The sequence below is a fragment of the Stegostoma tigrinum genome, chromosome 10 (assembly GCF_030684315.1).
Source record: "Stegostoma tigrinum isolate sSteTig4 chromosome 10, sSteTig4.hap1, whole genome shotgun sequence".
Lineage (NCBI taxonomy): Eukaryota > Metazoa > Chordata > Chondrichthyes > Orectolobiformes > Stegostomatidae > Stegostoma > Stegostoma tigrinum.
In genome coordinates this window covers 27,341,717-27,366,742 of record NC_081363.1, presented here as the reverse complement: position 1 = coordinate 27,366,742, position 25,026 = coordinate 27,341,717, and the positions used below count along the sequence as shown (strand labels likewise).

The 25,026-nt window shown below is 43.8% G+C and overlaps 1 protein-coding gene across 1 annotated transcript in view; it reads left to right on the top strand.

The window, feature by feature from the left end:
* Positions 1-25,026, top strand: part of rin3 (Ras and Rab interactor 3) — a 108,995-nt gene that overhangs the window by 63,562 nt on the left and 20,407 nt on the right. The window contains exons 5-7 of the mRNA XM_048538379.2: positions 2,345-2,436; positions 4,710-6,152; positions 10,900-11,208. Coding sequence (XP_048394336.1) covers positions 2,345-2,436; positions 4,710-6,152; positions 10,900-11,208 — 1,844 coding nt within the window. The remainder of the gene's footprint in view (positions 1-2,344; positions 2,437-4,709; positions 6,153-10,899; positions 11,209-25,026) is intronic.

The window sequence follows — 25,026 nt, the reverse complement described above, 5'->3', positions numbered from 1 at the left end:
GTGTGTGTGTGAGAGAGAGAGGGGGAGAGAGATTGTGAGTGAGTGAGTGTGTGTGTGAGAGAGGGGGAGAGACAGTGTGTGAGTGAGTGTGTGTGTGTGTGTGTGTGTGTGTGTGTGTGTGTGTGTGTGTGTGTGTGTGTGACTGTGCTGTGTGTGTGAGAGTGTATGAGTGTATAGTGTGGTGAGGTCACCTGTAGTGCGACATGAACCCGGGATCCCAGTTGAAGCCATCTCATGGGTACAGAACTTGGCTATCAGCCTCTGCTCAGTGACTCTGCATTGTAGTGTATCCCAGAGTCCACCTTGGAGGACGTTTACATGGAGATCCAAGCCAAATGCCTTTGAGCAGTGAAGTGTTCGCCGACTGGGAGGGTACATCTCTGTCTGGCGATTGTTGTGTGGTGTCCATTCATCCATCATCATAGCATCTGCGTGGTTTCGCCAATATACTATGCCTGGTGGTATTCTTACCTGCAGTGTATGAGATAGACAATGTTGGCTGAGTCACATGAAGATCTGCCGTGCACGTGATGGGTGGTGTTCCCACATGGTAGTGTCCATTTCAAAGATGACATGTCTTGCAGTGGTTACCATGACAGGGTTGTGAGGTATTGTCATCAATGTTGTCCTGAAGTCTGGGTAGTTTGCTGCGAATAATGGCCTGTTTAAAGTTTGGCAGTTGTTTGAAGGCAGGAAGCGGAAGCGTGTGGAAGACCTTGAGAGTTAACACTTCAAGTCCACTGACCAAAATGTTCTGAAAAAGGGTGACTGGATTCAAAACACTAATTCTGCTTTCGCTTCGCAGATGCTGCCAGACCTGCTGAGTTTCTGCAGCAATTTCGGTTTTTGCCCCTATCTAACTCAACCTTGAATAAATTCACTGATGCAGCCCCAACTGTTGTCTATGATGAGAATAGCAGAGACAAACAACCCTCTAAGAAAAATAAAAATCTCATCATCTCTATCCTCTTCCTATGTAAACATGTAAATTTACCATTCTTCAACCGCAAGCCACCTACTGTGATTCTGGAAAGGTTGGTGGTATCTTTCTGTTTTTGGATTAAGTTTGAAATTGAGACAGGTTTGAGAAAAACTCAGAGTTTCCCTAGAGGGGAAAATACAATTTATTTAAAAACAACATAACAGTTGTAAAAAAAACTTACTGGTCGCACTGGAGCTCTGTGTTTGAAGTAAATAAGACAACTTGGACCAGAATGGACCATTCGCAAGTTTTGCTGGTGTTTCCTTTGGGATCTCAGCATTTGAAAGCTGCTGGATCTTCCTGCAGTTAGGCTACTGATTGGTTTCACTGGGATTTGGGTCGATATTATGAGGTTATACTGGCCGCAGAGAGCTACTGGGCAGTATGAGGCTGAGAAATCCGAAACTCGGCAGTGTCACTGACAGGACCGTAGCTGCTGCTGGGACATCACCCAGACCCTGGGAAGTGGGGGGGCGAGGGGGGGTCACTCTTTCCCAAATGGAGGGTCAGTGTTGTTTGGTGGGGACCTCACAGTTTGCAGGGAAAATGGTGCTGAGGGATTGAGATAGAAGAGCGATGGGGAGCCCCTGCGGCCAATCCCCTATAACCAGTCCCTCAGTTTTAATTTGAGAGACCCAGCTCCACTTTGGCTGGCAGGCTGCCTACACTGTCTTAACAGTCAGTTTGGCCGACTCTTTCCCATCTCGCCTTGAACTGAAATTATTGCATCTCAGAGGCAAACAATCCTTAAATGTTTATGAAGTTACCACTTCAAGTGCAAGAAGTTAAAGTTCAGGCCTTCACAGCCAAAACCAAATTCAGGCAAAGGGAGGTAGGTGGTGGGTTCTGCTACCTCACCATCCTACCTACCTCATTCCATCCATATTCTACATTATCTATTCCCTTTCAGAATCGAGAAAGGACAATTGCCACATAACTTTCTCTTTACCAGTGAGAATGAGAGCATTTTTTTTACTTAAAGTGCTACGTATCTAATGTACTATAAGTTTTAAAATGATAGTAAGAACTGCCGATGCTGGAGAATCTGAGATAACACAGTGTGAAGCTGGATGAACAGAGCAGGCCAAGCAGCATCAGAGGAGCAGGAAAGTTTGACATTTCGGGTCGAGACCCTTCTTCAGAAAATTTCTGAAGAAGAGTCTTGACCTGAAACATCAAACTTTGCTGCTCCTCTGCTGCTGCTTGGCCTGCTCTGTTCATCCAACTACACACTGTGTTATCTATAGGTTTTAAAGTTATTGGTTAGCAAAACATTACAATAATATCTTTCAACAGACTTGCATTCATCTTGAGTATATCTTTTTAGGAACTTACTTTGTATTCTTTTCTTTATGCATGTAGAGATATACTGCCATCAACACTGGTTTTGCCACAAGCAATAGCAGAAGCAACAAATTCTGAAGAGTTACAAGTTGTTTCGCATCTGGGAATAGGTATGCACCGACAGAAAATTTTGTCTGTTGTAGAATCTGTGTTCGACATCTTGAATGATAATGATGGCTGACTTTGTTACAATGGATGTGCACCACAGGGGAGGTAGTAGCCTAGTGGTATTAATGCTGGGCTGTTAACCAAGGGACACAGATGACATTTCGGGAACTAAGGTTCGAATCCTGCCACAGCAGATGGTGGAATTTGAATTAAATAATATATCTGGAATTAAGAGTGTGTTGATGACCATGAACCCATTGTTGGGGAAAAACCCATCTGATTCACTAATGTCCTTTAGGGAAGGAAACTGCCATCCTAAGCTCATTTGACCTACATGTGACTCGAGACCCACAGCAATGTGGTTGACTCTTAACTGCCCTCTGGATAATAAATGCTGTCTAGCCTGTAACCCCCTCATCTTGTTAATGCATAAAGTATTACATTTTCACTTCACATTATTGTTTCTGGCAATGTTTCCAAGCCTCTTCATCCTCATGATGTCTTTGGCTCAACAAAATGCTTCTTTAAGAACACACAATGAAAAGAAGTAAACAAAATAATGCTCAGTTTAATTTCAAATTCGTTGTGACTACTTGATGTTAATGATTCTATAAAACTCCTTTCAAGTGGTCCCCAAAATGTGTAACACAGTGGTTCTCAAAATTTCTGCCTCTTTTTCCAAGGCTGGGAGATTCGCATGACCCTCTGAGAGAGAATGACAAGAGCAGGCCAGGTAGTGAGGTGGAATGGAGAGAGTTACCAGGATATTTCAATGTTTTTGAAATGCATGTGAAGTACACGGTTTTTAAAGCTTCAGGAGCCAGAACACAAGGTTCAGATACTTAGGCTATTTCCACAGTTTGAAAAACGCGACAATTTACACTGCCTCACAACAGATGTTCACTCAGTCAGAGCTCAATGGTAGCCATTACTGCCTTGGACCTGACAACCCTCAAATTTGTGAAGCCCTGAGGTAATGGTCAAATTTGGAGAAACATGGAGTGCAGAAATTGGGATGTAATGTTGAATTTGTACAGGACATTACTAAGGTCTTTTCTGGAGTACTGTAACCAATTCTGGTCACCCTACTAGAGGAAGAATACTATTAAATTGGAGAGAATTCAGAAAATATTTACCAGGATCTTGCTGGGAATGGAGGGTTTGAGTTATAAAAATAGGCTGGAACTTTTTTCACTGGAACGTAGGAGGATGAAGGGTGACCTTGTCGAGGTTTTTAAAATCAAGAAGGGCACAGATAAGGTGAATAGCAAAGGTCTTTTTCCTGAAATGGGGGAGTTAAGAACATGTTATTGAGGTGAGGGGAGAGAGTTTTACAAAGGACATGAGGGGCAACTATTTTACACAGAGAGTAGTTTGTGTGTGGAATGAACTGCCAGAGGAAGTGATGGATGCAGGTATAATTACAACATTTGAAAGCCATTTGGATAACTACATGAGTAATTAAATTTTGGAGGGATATGGGCCAAACCCAGGCAGGTGGGCCTAGTTTAGTTTGGTCAGCATGGACTAGTTGGACCAAAGGGACTATTTCTATGCTGTATGGCCCCATGACTCTATGCTAACTATGTTGCCACACACATATTCAATGAATCACTTTACTCAGCCACTGTGCCGCCCCAATTCCCACGTTCAGTGGAAGAGCCATAGAAATTCCAGAAATGTGCTGCCAGTGGCAGATACATCACAACTCCTGCAGTTCCTTACACCAAAGTCAAGGACAGGCAAGTGGGAAAATGACAGCACCTTGTACCCAAATAAATTTAAAATCAGAAGCTACTTTTAAAGTCACATTGAGGTATTTTAAGTTCATTATCATAGGTAAGAATACAAGTTGAAGTGGAGGAGTTCTGAAATTGCTGGACTCTAGCCCTGAATGAATTTCAGGGGTCTGTGCACCCAGTTCAGGGGGTAGCCTATTTCCTTGCCATTAACAAGGCAGAAAACTGGAAATGTCAAACTAATGACAATGACCAGGACTTTTACAATTAGCAATACCACCAAATTAGATTTAATTGTTTCAAAATTTTATGCTGCAGATTCAGCAATGATATATGTTGCAGTTTACATAGATGTGCATGATGAAGAATATAATGCAAAGTTTCATTTCGAAGGTGAATCCAATTAGACTTACATAAACTCGTATGTAAAATATTTAAAATGTAGAGTACACGATTACTTTTGGCTACTCTTCTGCAGTTTATGCTGTACTTCATTGACTGAAAGATCTTACTGCTTATTGTGTCCTCTGTGTTAGATTTCTGGAGTTCATATTTAAACAAACGATGTCAGGAAGAAACTTCTCCAGCTTTGAAAGACTTGAATACCATTAACAACCAGACTCAAAGCCTTCAAGTGACTCCGAATTTGTCTGCTGATAAAAAGCAAAGTTCATGTGAGACTGAGTTGTCAGCAGGAAATGACAAATTGTGGTTTGTCAATCCTGTGTTTATAAAAGAATATTGCAGCTCTGTCCCTTCAGCAGAACCAGCAGGAGACCAGTGCCTGAGCTCTACAAATAACATGGATCTAAAAGTGAGGAGACCTCCACCACTCCCTCCCCGGCCAAAGCCTTCAGAACTGATTGCTGCACTGTCTGATAACTGTGGAGATAGAAGCCAGTCATTGTATGACAAAGCGTTCAAGGAAAATGATGACACAGTTAAAATTGGAACGGAGCATGTCGAGTTAATCAAGCAGATTGAGGCCTTGCCACAGGCCAGAAGAGAAATCGAAATCAATGTGGACAATATAGAAACTCCAATCCCCAAGTTCCCACCAGTCCCACCAAGGCGTCGGCCATTGGAAAAGCAATCTATAGACCTTGACAGCAGCCAGAGTGAAGAGAAAAGGAAGGAGCCTGAGGAAGTGAAACAAAGCGTTGATAACACAGTGAATGATAAGCCACTAGTCGAAGACTCCATCAAATCTACAGCAAACGAACAGCGGGAGTTGCTGAGTGACAAATTGCAGAGTATTGATCATCTGAACAACAGCACATCAGGCAGGCCCAATACTGAGCAATGGAAACAATCAAGTCAGTCTACACCTATTGCACCTCCAAGAAAAAAAAAGTTATCCACCCAACTTGCCAAGAAAGACGCCAATCAAGAACACACTACCAGAGGTCAGGAAAACAAAGTGTCAAAGATAGTTAAGTTAGTTACAATAAAGGATCAGTCAGAAGATGCCTCTGACTCCTCGGTGCAGAGTGACTATGTGCAATCATATAACTTAACTGATTTGAAAATAACTGATGGGTCATTGTACTCTCCTGAAGGTAACATACCCAATCCCATTTCAGAAGTGGATTCTTACTCCACCAGCAGCACAGAAGAAGAGCAAGATCCAGTGCACACTCATTCACAAACTAGAAAGCAACGCCACTCTATGATGTTGGACAAAGCAAGAAACAGACTGTCGATTGTGACGTTAAGCAATGTTTTGAATGCTTTCCGCTCAACAGACAGGAAAATTCAGAAGAAAATAACAGAACTGGCTCAAGAGAAGGAGTCCTATTTTGGTCACCTGGTCCAGGATTACAAAGCATACACATTGGAAGTAATGCAGAATCATACTTCTAGCACCGAAATGTTGCAGGAGATTCGGCAGATGATGACGCAGCTCAAGAGCTATTTACTACAGAGTACAGAGCTGACCTTAATGGTGGATTCATCTTACCAATCTGAAGAAAAACTGGGTAAAGATTGACCCTTGCTATATTTCTAATTTGTGAAGCACTGAGTTAAGATGAGCACTGTAAGAATTTAAGGAAAGGTTAGATAAATGATTCATTGCACAGTAATGGTCATAACATTGAACTCTGCACCACAAACAGTTGTTGAAACCATATCCAAAGTTTTTTAAAAGAGATTTTCATAGCTAGAGGAATGTAAAATGTTCTGAGGTGGTGGAGGCTGCAACAGGGAACAGAAATGAGAGTGGGATTATTACTGTAGATGGTTAATATGGTGAAAACATATGGCACAAATGTTATGATCTGAAAATCTTGTTTCTATACAGTCTGTGAATTTATAGCTGCTTATTAGAAGAAATTCTTGCCCAATAACAACGGAATTGAAGCACATGCCTCTAAAAAATTGGACATGTTATCGATTTGGAAGTTACTTACCTGAATTGATAATGTTTTATTTTTGTCTTTCCTCAGACTTCTGAGTAGCAAGTCTATCCATTAACACTGTACAGACAAGACTTTGCCGTAAATCCAGTTGATAGTGAAACAAGAATCAGTCTCATAGTAAATACAAATCTGTCTAATGCCCTCTGAATATCAAGTCCTAGTTATTAAGATTTGCAACATTAGGTTCTGGGTCCTTTGTGCATGACACATCTTTCCTGAAACAATCCCCATCAGAAGAAGGCAGGAGGCTTTCATTTGTGTGTAAATGACGTCAACACAACTCTTAGTTCTGAAGAAAGATCACTGAACCCGAAACATTGATTCTGTTTCTCTCTCCGCAGATGCTGCCAGACCTGCTGAGTTTCTCCAGTAATTTCTGTTTTTGTCTCAAAACATTTTTCTACGCAGGGGTCCAAAGGCAAAATACCAATCAGAGAATGTGATTTAAGGTGTATTTGAGGTGGCTTCCAGCCCGTTGAGACTGAGGTGATGAGGGGTGATCAGCAGACACCAGATCAACATTAGACCATGCTTCACCTTCATTTAGGCCACTGAAGAGAAATAGCCAAGCTGAAGTCTATTTCACGGTGGCTCAGTGGTTAGCACTGCTGCCTCACAGCGCCAGTGACCCTGGTTTGATCTAGCCTTGAGTGACTGACTGTGTGACGTTTTTATGTTCTCCCTGTATCTGTGAGGATTTCCTCTGACTGTTCCGGTTTCCTCCCACAGCCCAGCGATGTGCAGGTGAGGTGGATTGACCATGCTAAATTGCCCATAGCATCCAGGCATTTGCAGGTTAGTTGGTTTAGCAATAGGAAATGTGGGATTTCAAGGATAAGGTGAGGGTCTGGGTCTGGGAGGGATGCTCTTCGGTGGGTCAGTACAGACTTGATGAGCTGAATGACGTCTTTCCGCACTGTAGAGATTCTGTGATACTATTGTATTCGATAAGCATGCAACAGTTCTAGAAGCCACAGAAACTTATACCATTGTGACAAGAGCTTCACAATACATCCAGTCCCCAGCCCACTCAGACCCAGGTATTCTCCTGTGAGAGGCAATAAGTGAAAGAAAGATTAAAACCCCAAACAGTTAGGAAAAAAAAAGCTCATGACAGTTAATTTGACCTTCAGGTGATCAGTTCTGGTCCAGAGACCACACTAAACCTAATTAATGTTACAAAGCACACACAAGTTATATGAAGTGATCTCGGTGCCAATTAAAAACAAGTCCATGACTCCAGTGAAAGAACCAATTCCGGTTTTTGTTGTATGAGCTGGTGTGCTGGTTGTGGGAACAGAAGAATTCCTTGGCATCAAATTTAATTCACCCCTCATGTGGAGTTACCTTCTGGTCCACTCTAATATATTCTTTTAAAATAACCCATTTACACAGACACAATCTGGCCCTTCATAATCTCATAATTATGAAGTCGAATTATCCCGAAATCCGTGCTTATTTAAATTAGGAGTACAGGCGGTTCTCCTATAACGCAATGTTCTGGCAAAGTGGATGTGCTATAATGTGATTGACGAGTAGGGGAATGGTATTTTTAAAATGAGATTCCGACATCGACATTGCATGATCGGTTCACGGGCTTTGTCCTGCCATGTGCCAGAGAAGCCCCCGCACTGGCACCAAGGATCCTTGTGTTTTCTGTGACAGATACTGTTCAGTTCTGCCGTGTTCCCCACTAAATGTGAGGACAAAGTGGCAAGAAGCATCCTGGCGATAAAACTGCGCGTGGTGAACGTAAACGAAAGGCTATAATACCAGAAGGGAAGCTCGATGTTGTAAAGCATTTTGAACATAATGAGAGAACATGTGCTATTGTTCGTGCAACAGGAATGAAGGAGTCTACCTTACATGACTATTAGGCACAATGGAGAGAAGATTAGAGCAAGCTGTATTGCTGGAACAAGTCTGCGTGCTGTCATGGACAAAGGAACTTGAGGAGATGGAGCAGCGTCCAAGTGTAGGGACAGTAAAGCAAATGAAGAAGTGATTTAATACCACTCTTCTCACTATAAATGAGAAAGCCGTATCAATTTATGAACATCTCACAAAACGTGGCAAAAGTCCTGCAGATGTACCTGCCTTTGGTCTTAGCAGTGGCTGGTTTGCTGGCTTTAAGAGCCACTATGCTTTCCATTACGTAAGGTTGTGTGGTGAAACTGCCAGCCCATTCGGGCAGCATGCGATGGCATTTCCTCCCATAGTTAAAAAATTAATTGGCAAAGCAGGCCACAACTTAGATCAAATTTTCAGTTTGAATGAGACAGGTTTATGCTTGAAGCAAATATCATCCAGAATCTACATTTCTATGAATGAAGCACACTCCAGGCTTTAGGTGACAAAGGATCATATGACTGTGCTTCTGGATGCCAATGCCTGTGGAGACTTAAAGCTTAAGCCTGTGCTGGTGTATCACTCTGCCAATCCTTGAGCCTTGAAAGGTTACCTTAAGTCAACTTTAGGTGAAACAATAGAGGTTTGATGATGGGGGCAATTTTTTTCTGACCTTGTTGATGAACGTTTTCGAAGATGTTTTTAGAAAGTATTGCAGGAAGAAAATTGTGGATTACAAGATTCTCCTCGTTCAAGATAATGCACTGAGCCATCCTCAAACAACTGGTGAGTTTCTGAAAACATCAAAGTGCTATTTCTACCTCCAAACACAACCTCTTTCCTTCAACCCATGGACCAGCGTGCAGTAGCGGCTTTTAAAGCTTATTATTTAAGGCACACATTTAAGAGACTGATTGCAGCCACCGAGGGGGATAGGGACAGTGTTCTTCAATTTTGGAAGAGCTTTAACACGAAGAATGCAACTGACATTAGGTCTGAGTGATGTCAGTAAGGACTGCATGTGTGCAGTTTAACGGAAGCTCCTTCCAGAATTTTTTCAAAATTTGAAAATCTTTGATTCATCAGAGGAGCAAAGAACATTGTGTTGATCTTGCAAAGCGGGCTGGATTTGAAGAAATGGAGAGTGAGGAAAGCGGAGAGTGAGGATGTTAATGAGCTGCTTGAGTCCAACTGTGAAGACCTCCCTACAGCTGATCGACAACGACTTGTCGCTGAGGGGGACGGTAAGCTGGAGATGAAGAAAATGAAGTCCAGGATGTAGTTCCATGAGAGTTTTCCACTTCTGTTTTGTCTACTATCTGAGGGAAATTGAGAAGCAGTTGTAGCGATTAGAAGATGATGATTACAATGCAGAATGCTGCAGGATAGCAGTTTGTGAAGTTAGGTCTTCTTTGGCACCCAATGAACTGCTTCTTCATGAATGAAGATAAAGGGAAAACAGCTAAAACTGGATGTCTTTTTTAAGCTAACCCCCAGAAAACAGTCATAAGACAATGTACCACATCCATTCACTTCTGGATCAAGTATTTTTCACCCTAACCCTGCAACCACCACTGTACCTGAAGGTGATGATGACGATGATGATGATGACGCTGACAACCCTCAGCCCCAACATTACCAATAGAGGTACCTCAGAACCTCCTCCCCCATCAAGTCATCTTGACATTTTTTTCAAGATAAGGTGATAAATTTACTGTTATGTCATTATTACATGTGAATTAAACACTTGTTCAAACATTGCTGTCCTTTGTGAAATGCTGTTCAGTGATTTTTGAATCACTTTGAGTGTATTATTTTTGTTAGTCTGGCCCAACACACCTTTTCCCATAGGCCCCCTTATTTCTAACAGTGCCATTTTGCATAATGTGGTATTTCACAGGAATGCATCTATCGCATTCTAGCAGGACCCCCGTAATGTGTTGATGTTCCTCTGCACTCTTTTCAAAGCCTCAATATTCCTCACCATGTGAGGAGACAAAACTGAAGACAACATTGCAGCAAATGCTTAAATAAAGTCTTGTAAGGAATAAGAATTTTTGTAATGAGTATCCTCCAAATACACAGATGTAAATCAGTACCTTGTGAAAATTAGACTAGAGAAAGAACTTATCTTTTAGAGGATGGATTTGACAAGAAAGGGAAAATAAACATGAAAGAAGCTGCTTTGCAAAAATAGGAAAGCAGAAAAAAAATTTCCTCAGATTTCCTAAATTCACAGTAATCTTTCCCAGTTTTGAGTACTACATTCAAATTATTGGACCAAAAGCTGTGTGTGAGGCATTCAATAAGTTCACCAAATGGAGCCAGAGAGAGTAGCTGCAATTCAATATACTACATACAATTTATGTATTACACCAATTAATTCTAATCCTTTTGTCAATTTTTATTTGCAATGTGTGTTGCTTAATTAACAGCAGAGTCTTCTTATCTATTTCAGAAGCTGTTGTGGAATCAGCATTGTGTAAATGTGTTCTCAAACCATTAAAAGACCATATCAACATGCAGCTAAAGGAAATTCATTCCAAAAATGGCAATCTGAAGCTTTTGAAAGAGAACCAACAGATTGTGCAAAACACAACCACCACTGATTTGGGTGTAACTACCAGTGTACCTGAAGTTAGCCTCTTGGAGAAAATACAGCAGAAACTGAGTACCATGCACCAAGCTTATTCACCAGACAAGAAGGTCACTTATCTGCTCAAGTCGTGCAAACTGATTTATGATTCGATGTCAGTCGGAAATACTGGTAATCATTTTTAAAACTTCTCATTTACGTAAAACATGTTTTAGCACCTTTGGACTGTTTTGTACATGTAAATAGAAATTCAGTGAGAGAGTTTTCAACTTTGCCATATAATTACACATCTATTATAATACTAATTTCATTTTCTCCAGAGTGATGAAAATCAGGCTGGTTGTATAACTGTTCAGGGGAGGGGTGGGGGAATGTCGGATGCAAGGTGCAACATGTGGAGTTCAGTTCCATCACATTATTGCTGAGTTGGTGATGTGGAAAACAACTGGTCCCACTATTGCCCTGAACCTGATGCCTGCAGAATCTGCCTGTCCATTTGTCAGCCTGACTTCGCCAAATGATGTCAAGGGGTGAACAGGATTGGGTACGAAAGATAAGGCAAACTTATGGCAGATACCAAGGCTCGAAACAGTGGGTGCCCTGGTGGAGTATAGAAATGCAAGTTATTACATACAAAGGAAATTAGAACAGCAAAGAAGGGACATGAGAAAACACTGGAGGGTAACATTAAGGATAATTCAAAAGCATTTTACATGTATACCGGGGCAAAAGAATATCAGGGAAAGAGTAGGAACCAAAGTGGTGATCTCTGTGTGGAGCTGGAGACTTAGCTGAGGTTTTGGAAGTGTACTTTGTATCTGTATTCACAATAGAAAGGGATGATGTAGGTCTAGAAATCAGGTAAGGGGACTAGGATTGTAGTTGGACAAATTGTCACTGAGAGGAAGAAAGTATTCATGTTTTTAGTAGGCTTGACAGTGGATAAATCCCAAATGAGACATATCTCAGCTGTTGTGGGAGGCAAAGGAAGAGAATGCAAGGGGCCATGACATTAATTTTCAAATCTTCTCTGGCCCCAGGAAGGGTGCCAGAGGACCGGAGGTAATGTGGTCTAATTATAGAAATGGTAGGAATAAATCAGGAAGTCTAGCATCTATAGTAGAGAAACTATTGGAAAAAAAGCTATTAGAAAGACTCAGGTGCAGACTTAATCATCATGTGGAAAGACACAGACTAATCAAGGATAGTCAACATGGATTTTTCAGAAGAGACCATGTCTACAAAATTTGAAGGTGACTAGGTGTGTAAATGAGAGCAATGCTGTTGATATATTGTCCATTTGGAATTCAATAATGCATTTGACAAGGTCTCATGTGGCAGTCTGACTCAGAACCTAAGAGCCCATGGAATCCAGGGCACTTTGTCGATTTGGATCCAAAATTTACTTAGTAGCAGGAAGCAGAGAATGCTGGTTGAAGGGTGTTTTTGTCTCTGGCGGCCTCTGTCCAGTAGCATGCCACAGTGTTTGATGCCAGATCCCTTACTGTTTGTTGTGTACATTAGTGATCTGGGAATTAATGGAGGAGGTATGATCAATAAACTCACAAATGACACAAAAATTGGTAATGTGATAGATGATGAGGAGGTAAGCCTAAGACTACAGGATGATGTAGATGAGTTTGTCAGATGGGATGAAGCGTGGCAAATGGAATTTAATCCTCAAAAGTGTGAGTGGTGCATTATGGGAGGGCTAACAAGGCAATGGAGAACATGTTAAATGATAGGACCCTCTGAAGTATGGAAGATCTGAGGGACCATGGTGTGTATGTCCTTGAAGGCAGTAGAACAGATAGATAAGATGGTTAACAAGGCATATAGGATACTTGTCTTTATTAGTCAAGGCATTGAATACAAGATCAAGGTGGTTATGATGGAGCTGTAAGTAATCTTAATTAGGCATCAGCTGGAGTACTCAGTGCAGTTCTAGTGGCCATGCTATAGATGGACATGATTGCACGAGAGAGGGTACAGAAGAGGTTCGACAGGATGTTGCCTGAGCTGGAGTGATTCAACTATGAAGAGAGACAAAATAGGCTGGGGGATGTTTTCCTGAGAGCAGAGAAGGTCAAGGAGGGACCTGACTGAGGTGTTTAAATTCTGAGGGGCATAGATAGGTTTGATAGAAAGATGATTGCCTCCTCCTTAGTACAGAGGTCAATAACCAGGAGGTCGACCTTTAACGTGGCTCAGAAGAGATTTGAGAAAAGCTTTTACTTCGCCCTGAGGGTGGTGGATACCTGGAACTCGCTGCCTATAAGAGTGGTAGTGGCAGGAACCGTCAAGACTTTTGAGAACTATTTAGATGAGCACTTGAAACCCTGTAGCATTCGTGATCAGGGAGAAGGTAGGGCCGATCAGGGATAGCTTAGGGAACTTGTGTGTGGAGTCTGAGTAGATAGGGGAAGCCCTACATGAGTTTTTTGCTTCGGTTTTCACTAAGGAAAGGGACCTTGTAGTGAATGAGAACTTTGAGGAGCAGGAAAACAGGCTTGAACAGATCAAGATTGAGGAAGTTGATGTGCTGGAAATTTTGGCAAACATTAAGATTGATAAGTCCCCAGGGCCAGACCAGATTTATCCTAGGTTGCTCCGGGAAGCGGCTCTACAATCAAGGAGATTGCTAAGCTGCTGGCGAAGATCTTTCCTTCCTCACTCTCCACGGGAGTTGCACCGGAAGATTGGAGGGAGGCAAATGTTGTTCCTCTTTTCAAGAAAGGGAATAGGGAAATCCCTGGAAATTACAGACCAGTCAGTCTTACGTCTGTGGTCAGCAAGGTTTTGGAAAGAATTCTGAGGGATAGGATTTATGACTATTTGGAAAAGCAGAGCGTGATTAAAGGGAGTCAGCATGGCTTTGTGAGGGGCAGGTCATGCCTCTCAAATCTTATTGAGTTCTTTGAGGAAGTCACGAGACAGGTTGACGAGGGTCGAGCAGTGTACACGGACTTCAGCAAGGCACTTGATAAGGTTCCCCATGGCAGGCTCATTCATAAAGTCAGGAGGTATGGGATACAGGGTGATTTGGCTGTCTGGATTCAGAATTGGTTGGCTGACAGGAGGCAGAGAGTGGTTGTAGATGGTAAGTATTCTGCCTGGAGGTCAGTGCTGAGTGGTGTCCCGCAGGGCTCTGTTCTTGGGCCTCTGCTCTTTGTAGTTTTTATAAATGACTTGGATGAGGAGGTTGAGGGGTCGGTTAGTATGTTTGCTGATGACACAAAGTTTGGAGGTGCTGGTGATAGTATCGAGGGCTATTGCAGGCTTCAGCGAGACATTGACAGAATGCAGAGCTGGGCTGAGAAATGGCAGATGGAGTTCAACCTGGATAAATGCCAAGTGATGCATTTTGGAAGGTCGAACTTAAAGGCTGAATATAGGATTAAAGGCAGGATTCTCGGCAGTGTGGAGGAACAGCGGGATCTTGGTGTTCAAGTGCATAACTCCCTCTAAGTTGCCACCCAGGTGGATAAGATTGTTAAGAAAACATATGGTGTTTTGGCTTTAATTAACAGGGGGATCGAGTTTAAGAGCCACAAGGTTATGCTTGCGGCTCTACAAAACTCTGGTGAGACCACACTTGGAATATTATGTCTAGTTCTAGTCGCCCTATTATAGGAAATATGTGGAGGCTTTGGAGAGGGTGCAAAGGAGGTTTACCAGGATGCTGCCTGGACTGTAGGGCTTGTCTTACGAGGAGAGGTTGACTGTGCTCAGACTTTTCTCTCTGGAGAGAAGGAGGAAGAGAGGTGACCTGATCGAGGTGTACAAGGTAATGAGAGGCATGGATAGAGTCGATAGCCAGAGACTTTTCCCCAGGGCAGGATTGACTGCCACGAGGGGTCATAGTTTTAAGGTGTTAGGAGGAAGGTATAGAGGAGACGTCAGAGGGAGGTTCTTCACCCAGAGAGTTGTGAGCGCATGGAATAGTTTACCAGTGGTAGTCGTGGAAGCAGAGTCATTAGTGACAGTTAAGCCACTGCTGGATATGCACATGGACAGCAGTGAATTGAGGGGAGTGTAGGTTAGGTTATTTTATTTTTGGATTAGGATTATTCCATGGCACAACATCGTGGGCCGAAGGGCCTGTACTGTGGTGTACTTTTCTATGTTCTATTCAAGGCAACGTGCCAAGAGCTGGAAAATGGGCTTCAAGTGGATGGATGGTTGATGACTGCATGGACACAAAAGAAGCAAAAAGCTCTATAACTCTTATCTGTTACTGTTACCACTGTTGAATCAAAGAACAAAGAACAATGAACAAAGAAACTTACAGCACAGGAACAGGCCCGTCAGCCCTCCAAGCCTGTGCCGATCAAGATCCTCTGTCTAACCTGTCATCTATTTTCTAACGGTCTGTCTCCATTCGCTCCCTGCCCATCCATGTACCTGTCCAGATATATCTTAAAAGACGCTAACGTGTCTGCATCTACCACCTCCCTTGGCAACGCATTTCAGGCACCCACCACCCTCTGTGTAAAGAACATTCCACGCATATCTCCCTTAAACTTTCCTCCTCTCACTTTGAACTCATGACCCCTAGTAATTGAGTCCCCCACTCTGGGAAAAGGCTTTTTGCTATCCACCCTGCCTATACCCCACATGATTTTATAGACCTCAATCAGGTCCCCCCTCAATCTCCGTCTTTCTAATGAAAATAGTCCTAATCTACTCAACCTCTCTTCATAGCCAGCACCCTCCATACCAGGCAACATCCTGGTGAACCTCCTCTGCACCCTCTTCAAAGCATCCACATCCTTTTGGTAATGTGGCGACCAGAACTGTACACAGTACTCCAAATGTGGCCGAACCAAAGTCCTATACAACTGCAACATGACCTGCCAACTCTTGTGCTCAATACCCCGCCCAATGAAGGAAAGCATGCCATATGCCTTTTTGACCACCCTATTGACCTGCGTTGTCACCTTCAGGGAACAATGGATCTGAACACCCGGATCTCTCTGTTCATCAATTTTCCCTCGGACTTTTCCATTTACCGTATAGTTTGCCCTTGAATTTGATCTTCAGTCAGGCTTATGATACAATATTCTCACATAGGTTCACATTAAAAGTTGGGACAGTTTACAGACCGTGTGATGAATTATTTATATTAAGAACATAATTAATAACGAATTAGGAGCAGAAAATGCCCATTTGGCTCCTCAAGTTTTGAACAAGAATGTCCTACTTAAAAGGGATACAAGCAATAAGTTTAAACCTGAGACGTGCAATGAAATGAAGTAATGTAAGAAATGTTAAGTTTTTAAATAATTAGTCAAACTCCAGAGTTACTATTAAATAACCCCATACTTAGCACATATTTACCCTGCCACTCATCAGACTTTTCCCTGCCTGCACTCTGCTGGACCTGACTCTACGCCACCGCCCCATTCCCTGCACCAGACAGGACTGAAACTGCATCCCCCCTCCACTGTAGGTTCCAAGCTCTCCTACCAGCCCTGACCTAGCCGAATCAGTGCATTAGTTACCTTGCAACCCTGGTAGCCAGCCCTTTCCACCACATCCTAACCAGCTGGCATCCTATTTAGCTGGTACCCTACTCACTACCTATCTGATACCCTCTGCCTAGCAACATAATTACCTGGCATTGTACTCCTGACCCTCTATCCCTGCTCAGCTCGCACTGTACTTGCCTAGCACCCTAACTACAAGGCACCTAGCACCCTACCTACAAGGCGCCTAGCACCCTACCTATATGGCACCTAACACCATACTCAGGTGGCTCCCTACACACATAGCACCCGCTCACACCGTGTACCCACCTGGGCACCCTAGCCTCCAAGCACCTCAACATGACATTTATTATATATAGTCTCCCTGTGACAGCAGCTATCAATGTGACTTAAAATTTCAGAATACAGCAACTAACTGTTGTGAAAGGGGGACAAAGTTTACTTTACTCTGATAGACCTACACTACAAAATGGAAGCACAGCTCTGCATTCCTGAGGCAGACTTGACCAGAACTCCCTCCTTTTGTCAGCAAAAAAGGCCTGGAGTGGTAATCTGCATGAAATTACCACTCCTCGGAAAATCAGACCCATTGAAATAGATCAGAATACCATTTCAGTTACTATACTGTGTTATCATTTGTTTAGTGACCAATGTGACTTAATCCTGTGATATAGCTAATTGTGCATGCCTGACAGCATCTGTGGAGTGAGAAATAGACTTAATGCCTCAAGCCCAAAGACGCTTCTTCGAATCCAAACCCATAATGGATTCAAAATATTAACTGTTTCCTGTTGGGCAGCTGCTGCGAGACCTGCTAACTCTCTCTGGCTGTCTCTGTTTTTATTTCAGATTGTCAGCATCTGCCAGTTTTTTTTCTTTCTGTTAGCAAACTCTGCACACATCTTATCCCGGGCTAACCAAGTGCAGGCTGAGTCACGGAAGAGACTCGGGCTGCCCTAGTGATCAGCCCTACTGGTTGTACCATCCTTGACAAATAATGGCACTTGGCTGTACCTAACGTTAAACACAAGAGACCCTCCAACTTTTCCACCTCCCTCCACACTCTGGATGGCCAAGTGTCAGAGGTGTGAGCTAGTTACAGTCAGAAATTGAGGAACAGTGCTTTCTAATAAAAGAAACAGAACTGAAACCTCTTAGAACATAGACTAATGCAGCCCTCAAATTTTACAAGCTGCCATAGATTCCCCGGATGATTTAGGAACCTATTGGATGAAACTGCTCCATGCAGTATTCTCTGCCACAGCTCTATAACGTCAAAACAGATTTCTAAAACGTTTGAAGAATGTCCTCGTTGAAATGATCAATAAGAATGCAAAGAGGGAAGAAAAATTGTGTGTTCCCCTTTTGTTTTATACAGCACAATTAATAGGGGAACATAACTAAGTGTTGCAATTTATTTTTCAAACCAGTGGTGTATATGATCACAGCTTTCATCTATACTGAATTACACCATATGCTAAAAACCATACTTTTTCAACGCATGAGCCAGTACCTATCACTTTGCTCAACAGAAGCTAGCCTCTAAAGCACCAGCCACACTCTCTTACTTTGCGGAACTACTTTATTAACTTATAATTCCATCTCTTTGTCTCTGTGGACAGACTTATTGCAACACAACCTCTTTAGAATTTGAATTGGGTTTATTCTCACATATACTCAAGTACAAAGTACAGGAGTGCAGTGAAATATATGCAATGTTGCCACATACGGCATTATCTTAGGTACAAAGTACCTAGGTACAAATCTTAGCTACTAAAATAGGTTAGTTACTAACACAGAGAAAGAAAGAGAAAAGCTAAAGGTTCGACATTGCAGTTCATAGTGTAAAGTGGGAAGGTAAAGAAATAACGTTAAAAGATAAACATTATAGCCATTCTATAACCTGCAGTCTCTCCACACTGTGGCCTTTCCAAACGTCGTCTCACTCTCGCTGCACTGCCAGGCTCAAAATCTGTGACAAGCTGATCATTCCAGGCCCTAGCCTGCTGGCCAACCTCTCCAGGTCCCCAGTCCACCAAACATTCCACTCCGGCCGTGTTACTGCAGGCCAGCGCACTCTGCCCTGAGTCAGTGACTGCTGGTTTTCCCACTGCGCTCCGGCCCTGTGACCGCTCATTTATCCCACTCCGCTCAGCCCTGTGACTGCTTGTTAACCCCTCTGCTCTGGCCCTGTGACCGCTGGTTATCCCACTCCGCTCCCGCCCTGTGACCGCTCGTTATCCCACACCACACCTGCCCTGTGACCGCTCGTTATCCCACTCCGCTCCGGCCCTGTGACCGCTTGTTATCCCACACCGCTCCAGCCCTGTGACCGCTCATTATCCCACACTGCTCCGGCCCTGTGACCGCTCGTTATCCCACTCCACTCCGGCCCTGTGACCGCTCGTTATCCCACACCGCTCCAGCCCTGTGACCGCTCGTTATCCCACTGCGCTCCGGCCCTGTGACCGCTCATTATCCCACTCCGCTCGGCCCTGTGACTGCTTGTTATCCCCCTCTGCTCTGGCCCTGTGACCGCTCATTATCCCACACTGCTCCGGCCCTGTGACTGCTCGTTATCCCACACCGCTCCAGCCATGTGACCGCTCGTTATCCCACACTGCTCCGGCACTGTGACCACTCACTAACCCACACTGCTCCGGCCCTGTGACCGCTTGTTATCCCACACCACACCTGCCCTGTGACCGCTCGTTATCCCACTCCGCTCCGGCCATGTGACCGCTCGTTATCCCACACCGCTCCGGCCCTGTGACCACTCATTATCCCACACTGCTCCGGCCCTGTGACCGCTCGTTATCCCACACTGCTCCGGCCCTGTGACCGCTCGTTATCCCACTCCGCTCTGGCCCTATGACCGCTCGCTATCCCACACCTCTCCGACCCTGTTACCGCTGATTATCCCACACCGCTCCGACCTTGTGACCGCTCGTTATCCCACACCGCTCCGGCCCTGTGACCACTCATTATCCCACACTGCTCCGGCCCTGTGACTGCTCGTTATCCCTCACTGCTCCGACCCTGTGACCGCTGGTTATCCCACTCTACTCCGGCCCTGTGACCGCTCGTTATCCCACACTGCTCTGGCCTGTGACCGCTCGTTATCCCACTCCGCCCCGGCCCTGTGACTGCAGGCCATCCTGCTCTGGCCCTGTGACTGCAGGCCATCTTTTTCGGCCCTGGCCTACAGCTCACTGCTTTAAGAGAATCCTTTCATAGTATCCCTACAGTGTGGAAACAGCCCCTTTGGCCCAACAAGTTCGCACCGACCATCAGAGCATCCCACCCAGAACCATTCCCCTATAATCCATCTAACCTACACACCCTGAACACTACGGGCAATTTAGCATGGCCAATCCACCTAGTGTGCACAACTTTGGACAGTTGGGGGAAACTGGAGCACCCAGGAGAATGTGCAGACTCCACACAGACAATTGTCCGAGGGTGAAATCAAACCCGAGTTCCTGGCGCTGTGAGGCAGCAGTGCTAACCACTGAGCCATCATGCTACTTTAATAGGGTCCTTTTCAAAATGTCAAACAGTATCTAGTGGGGTTCCACAGGGATCGGTGCTGGGACCCCAGCTATTCACAATGTTTATCAATGATTTGCATGATGGAACAAACTGTAATATCTCCATGTTTGTGATGGCACCAAGTTGGGTGGGGAGGGTGGACTGTGACAAGGATGCAGAAATCCTTCACCATGACTTCAACAGGTTGGGTGAATGGGCAAATCAATGGCAGATGCAGTGTCATTTGGATAAGTGTGAGGTTATTCACTTTAAAAGCAAAAACAAGAAGGCAGATTACTACCGGAATGGCTGTAAGTTGGGAGAGCGGAGTGTGCAGTGGGACCTGGGTGTCCTTGTGCACCAGGTGCTTGAGGTATGCATGCAGCTACATCAGGTGGTAAAGAAGGTAAATGATATGTTGGCCTTCATTGCGAGAGGTTTCGAGTACAGAAACAGGGATGTGTTGTGGCAGTTATACAGGGTCTTGATAAAACCACGCTTAGAATATTATGTACAGTTTTGGTCTTCTTTTCTGAGGAAGGATGCTTTTGGTCTTGACGGAGTGCAGCGAAGGTTTACCAGGGTGATTTCGGGCATGGTGGGTCTGACGTATGCGGAGAGATTGTCTAGGTTGGGATTGTTTTTGCTGCAGTTCAGGCAAATGAGGGAGTATTTCATATAGATATGCAAAATTCTAACAGAACTGGACAGGGTAGATGCAGGGAGGATGTTCCCAGTGACGGCTGTGTCCAGAACGAGGAGTCATGGTATGAGAATTCAGAGTAGACATTTGGGATGGAGATGAGGAGACATTTCTGCACCCAAAGAGGGGTGAGCCTGTGGAATTCATTACCACAGCAAGTAGTTGATGCCAAAACATTGAATGAATTCAAGAGGAGGCTAGACATTGCACTTGGGGTGAATGGGATCAAAGGTTATGGGGAGAAAGCAGGATTAACGTATTAAGTTGGATGATCAGCCATGATTGTGAAGAATGGCAGAGCCAGCTTGAAGAGCCGAATGGCCTGCTCCTGCTCCTGTCTTCTATGTTTCTAGGTTTTGAAATGTCAGCAAAAATATTGGAGGCTCTTTTGTAAACTTTACAACATAAGCTGATTCATGTTACTGAGAAAGAAAGATGCATTACTAAGCGGAGGTATCCATTTTTAAATTGGATCCTGAAATTGACATAACTGACTCATAGCTACATCACTGGAGAAAATAAAACACTTCCTGGCACAGAGTTAGTTACTTTTCAAGCTATTGTGCGGATAAACTACAGGGAAAGATAAGGCAGAAACTTTGTTAATTGTTCCCGAACATACACCCTGAAAACATTATCTGGTGTAAGAATAGTAGTCGCAATTTGGTTGCAAAACATTGTTCAATATTTACTGCAAGCTAATTATTATCCTTCATAATATATTGTTCATTTAGTTCTTTGTTTCTCCTTGCATATTCCCTTTATCGTCTGAGGTTGCTGAATCTTTCTGTATTCTGAGTCCTCGGGATCTTATTGCAACGACAACTTCCTAATATATCACACTTGATTGGAGAAACTGATTTACTTGAGGTTTTCACTTAGTTAGCTAAATTATAAGCGCATGGATCAGATTGGCACCAATGGCATCATGTTCAATCTGCATTCTAGATGAGATAGACTCAGGATCTGCCTCCTTGTCCTACTCATGATAAAATAAGATCATAAGGCATAAGAGAAGAGTTAGGCTATTCAGCCCATCTATTTCTGCTCCACCGTTCAATCATAGCTGGCATGTGCCTTGACCTCATTCTCCTGCCTTCCCCTGTAACCTTTGTTCCCCTTACTAATCAAGAGGCTATCTATCTGCGTCTTCAATACATTCAATGACTTTGCCTCCTGAACATTCTGTGACAATGAGTTCCACCAAATCATCATCCTCTGGCTGAAGAAATTCTTCCTCATCTCAGTTCTAAAGGGTCCTTCATTCAATATGAGGCTGGGCCTTGGGATCCCAGTTTCTTCTGCTAGTGGAAACATTTTCTCCTCATCCACTCTATCCAAGTCTCTCAATACCGTCTAAGTTTCAATGATATTGCCCCCCGCCATCCTTCTAAACTCCATCAAGTACAGATCCACAGACCTCAACTGCTCTGCATATGACAAGCCCTCCGTCCCTGACTTCATTCTTGTCAACACCCTGGACGACCTTCAAAGCCAGCACATCCTTCCTTAGATACAGGGCCCAAAACTGCTCGCAAAATTCCAAATCTCTGCTCTTAAATTCTAGCCCAACTAAAAAGAATATTCATGTTGCATTTGCCTTCCTAACTGCCAACTGAACCTGCATGTTAACCTTAAGAGAATCCTGGATAGGACTCCTAAGTCGCTTCGTGCTTCAGATTTACAAAGCTTTTCCCCATATAGAATATTTAGAATATAGCCTATGCCTTCATTCATTCTAGCAAAGTGCATAACTTCTCAGAACAGGTACACATCTAAATATTTCTTAAATGTTATGAGGGTTTCTGCCCTGACAGGCAGTGATTTTCAGACTCTCCTTAAGCCAGGACACTGTAAAGATGATTGGAGTCTAATCTTGTGGCAGTGCCAATTCCAAATTGGCCACAGGGAATGCTGGACTTTGGGCAAGAATTTCAGACCCAGCCAATTAGGTTGCGAACAGAGGCGACTTGGCCTTAAAAACATCTGAGATGGGCATTGTGCCACTTTCCATTTTGGCCAAGGCAGATTCAAGGGCAGCTGCCCACTCTCGGGCGACATAAGGCTCATTTAAAGATTTGCCAAAGGTAATTTAAGAAATTTATTAGGATTATTCCACGGCACAACATTGTGGGCCAAAGGGCCAGTACTGTGCTGTACTTTTCTATATTCTATGTTCTAAAACTGACTGGGACACTCCAGCCTGACTCCAGATTCTGTTGTGACAAGGAGTGCACCCAGTGAAGGAGGATTCTGTGTCTCACTCCATGGTCATGATCTGGTTGCTTTCTCTATTTTTACACTTGCTTTTCAAAAAGTGGCTGAGTGGGCACACTCATGTAGGAATACCCTTTTAGTTATTTAGTTTGCACCGGAGCCGGGTGCTCCTGTGAAGTTGGAGGGTCTGTGATGGGCTGTGCAGTCTCAAGAGCCCACCTCAACCACAGTCTTTTCTTGTTCACAGAAATTGGCTCAATGCCAATGAGGAGGGCAGCCTGGTCTACATTGCAGCAGGCAAACTGTTGCACCTAACCTGGGATCAGGCACAGGATTCACAATCAGTGCTGAGCTCTGTTCCCCAGCCACAATGTGAAAATTCAGCCCATCAATTCCTTTGCTTTTAAGTGTCACTTTTTAATTGTCTACAGATGACATGCATACATACACACACACACACACACACACACACACACACACACACACACACACACACACACACACACACACACACACACACACACACACACTTGACTTCTTCCTCGGTCATTACTGCTTCATGAGCACAGGCTTTGCCTCACGTGGACAGTGTGCCTGAATTTGGGGGCTTGCCATATGAAATCACAAACACCAACCCTTGTTGTAGTCCTTCACCATCCTGCACTAGGCACCAACATGTTCAGAGAAATAAAGACAGCTTGTGCTGGAAGAAAGAGCTGGTGTATCTAACAGGAAGTGGATCCAGACACCATAGTCCCTAAATCCCTCGGGCTGACATCCCAGTACCACTCACGAGGAAGCACCATGATTACCAGCCAGCCAGGTCCCACCTCAGTAAGTCTGAGCCATCAAATAGACTGGTGGACTTCCTGCCTACCCATCCTCACACCAAAGTGCCAAGTCAGAGGCTTTTCCCCATATCAAACAAAATCAGAAATTGTTGAAAAATACTCAGCAGCCCTGGCAGCATCTGTGGGGAGAAAGGACAGTTAACATTTCGGGTCCAGTGACCCTCCTTCATGAGTCCAGTCTCTGTCTGTGGAGACTGCTCTGTTTAAGGCCAAAAGTTACATACCAAAAGTTAAAATGCTCGTTATTCAGAGTCCAGTTCCATTTGTTCTTGGGCTTCATTGCCAGACCCTATTAGCTATAGCAAGCCTTAGCAGAACACATCTTCTGTGAATCTAGTTCAGGCATTAGTGAGCAACCAATAATACAATAAATAACTAATCCCAGGAAAACCATAACTTGGATGTTATTTGTACCACTCCCATTGCTTAGAATGGCCACATTAATACTAATGTCATTTATTCACTATTAACAATGAATAGTAAAACCTATCTCCACTGCTGTGATTCCTTTGGACCTTATAGATGCCCAAAAGATGAGTGCAACACCCACAGCTCTGATGAAGCACTGCACCTCTCAGGCAAAATAGCCCATTTAATTGGCACCATCACAGGCGCCATTTTCATTTTGAGCCCCTTTCAGCACTGACATAAATTGCACTGGTGTTAACCATTTACAAGATGCTCTGTAACTCAACAATCCCTCTTTGACAGCACCTTCCAAACTCATGACTTACACCATCTAGAAGGACAGCAGATGCATGGAGACTGTACCCACCTTCAAGTTCCCTTCCAAGCCACTCAAAGTCCTGATTTATTCCTTCACTGTTGCTGGGTCAAAATCCTGGAATTTGCTTTCTGACAGAACTATGGAGGTATATACACCATATTGGTGGCAGCAGTTCAAGAAGGCAGCTCACTTCCACCTTCTCCAGGGCAGTCAGGATGGGTAATAAATGTTGGCTCAGGCAGCAATGCCCACATCCTATCAACACCTTAAAGAAAGATTGTTGTTAGATGCTGCATCCACTGATTTCCTGTAGTGGATACAGACATGTCTGTGACGAGAAAATTGTGAGAGAGACATTTCACAGCACTGACACTTCTTTTGATTGGTTGGAGTCTAAATGTCTCAGTTGGGAGTGTTCATTCCTCTAGCTGAAAGTTCAAATTTCAGGTTCAAATTCTACTCTAACATCCG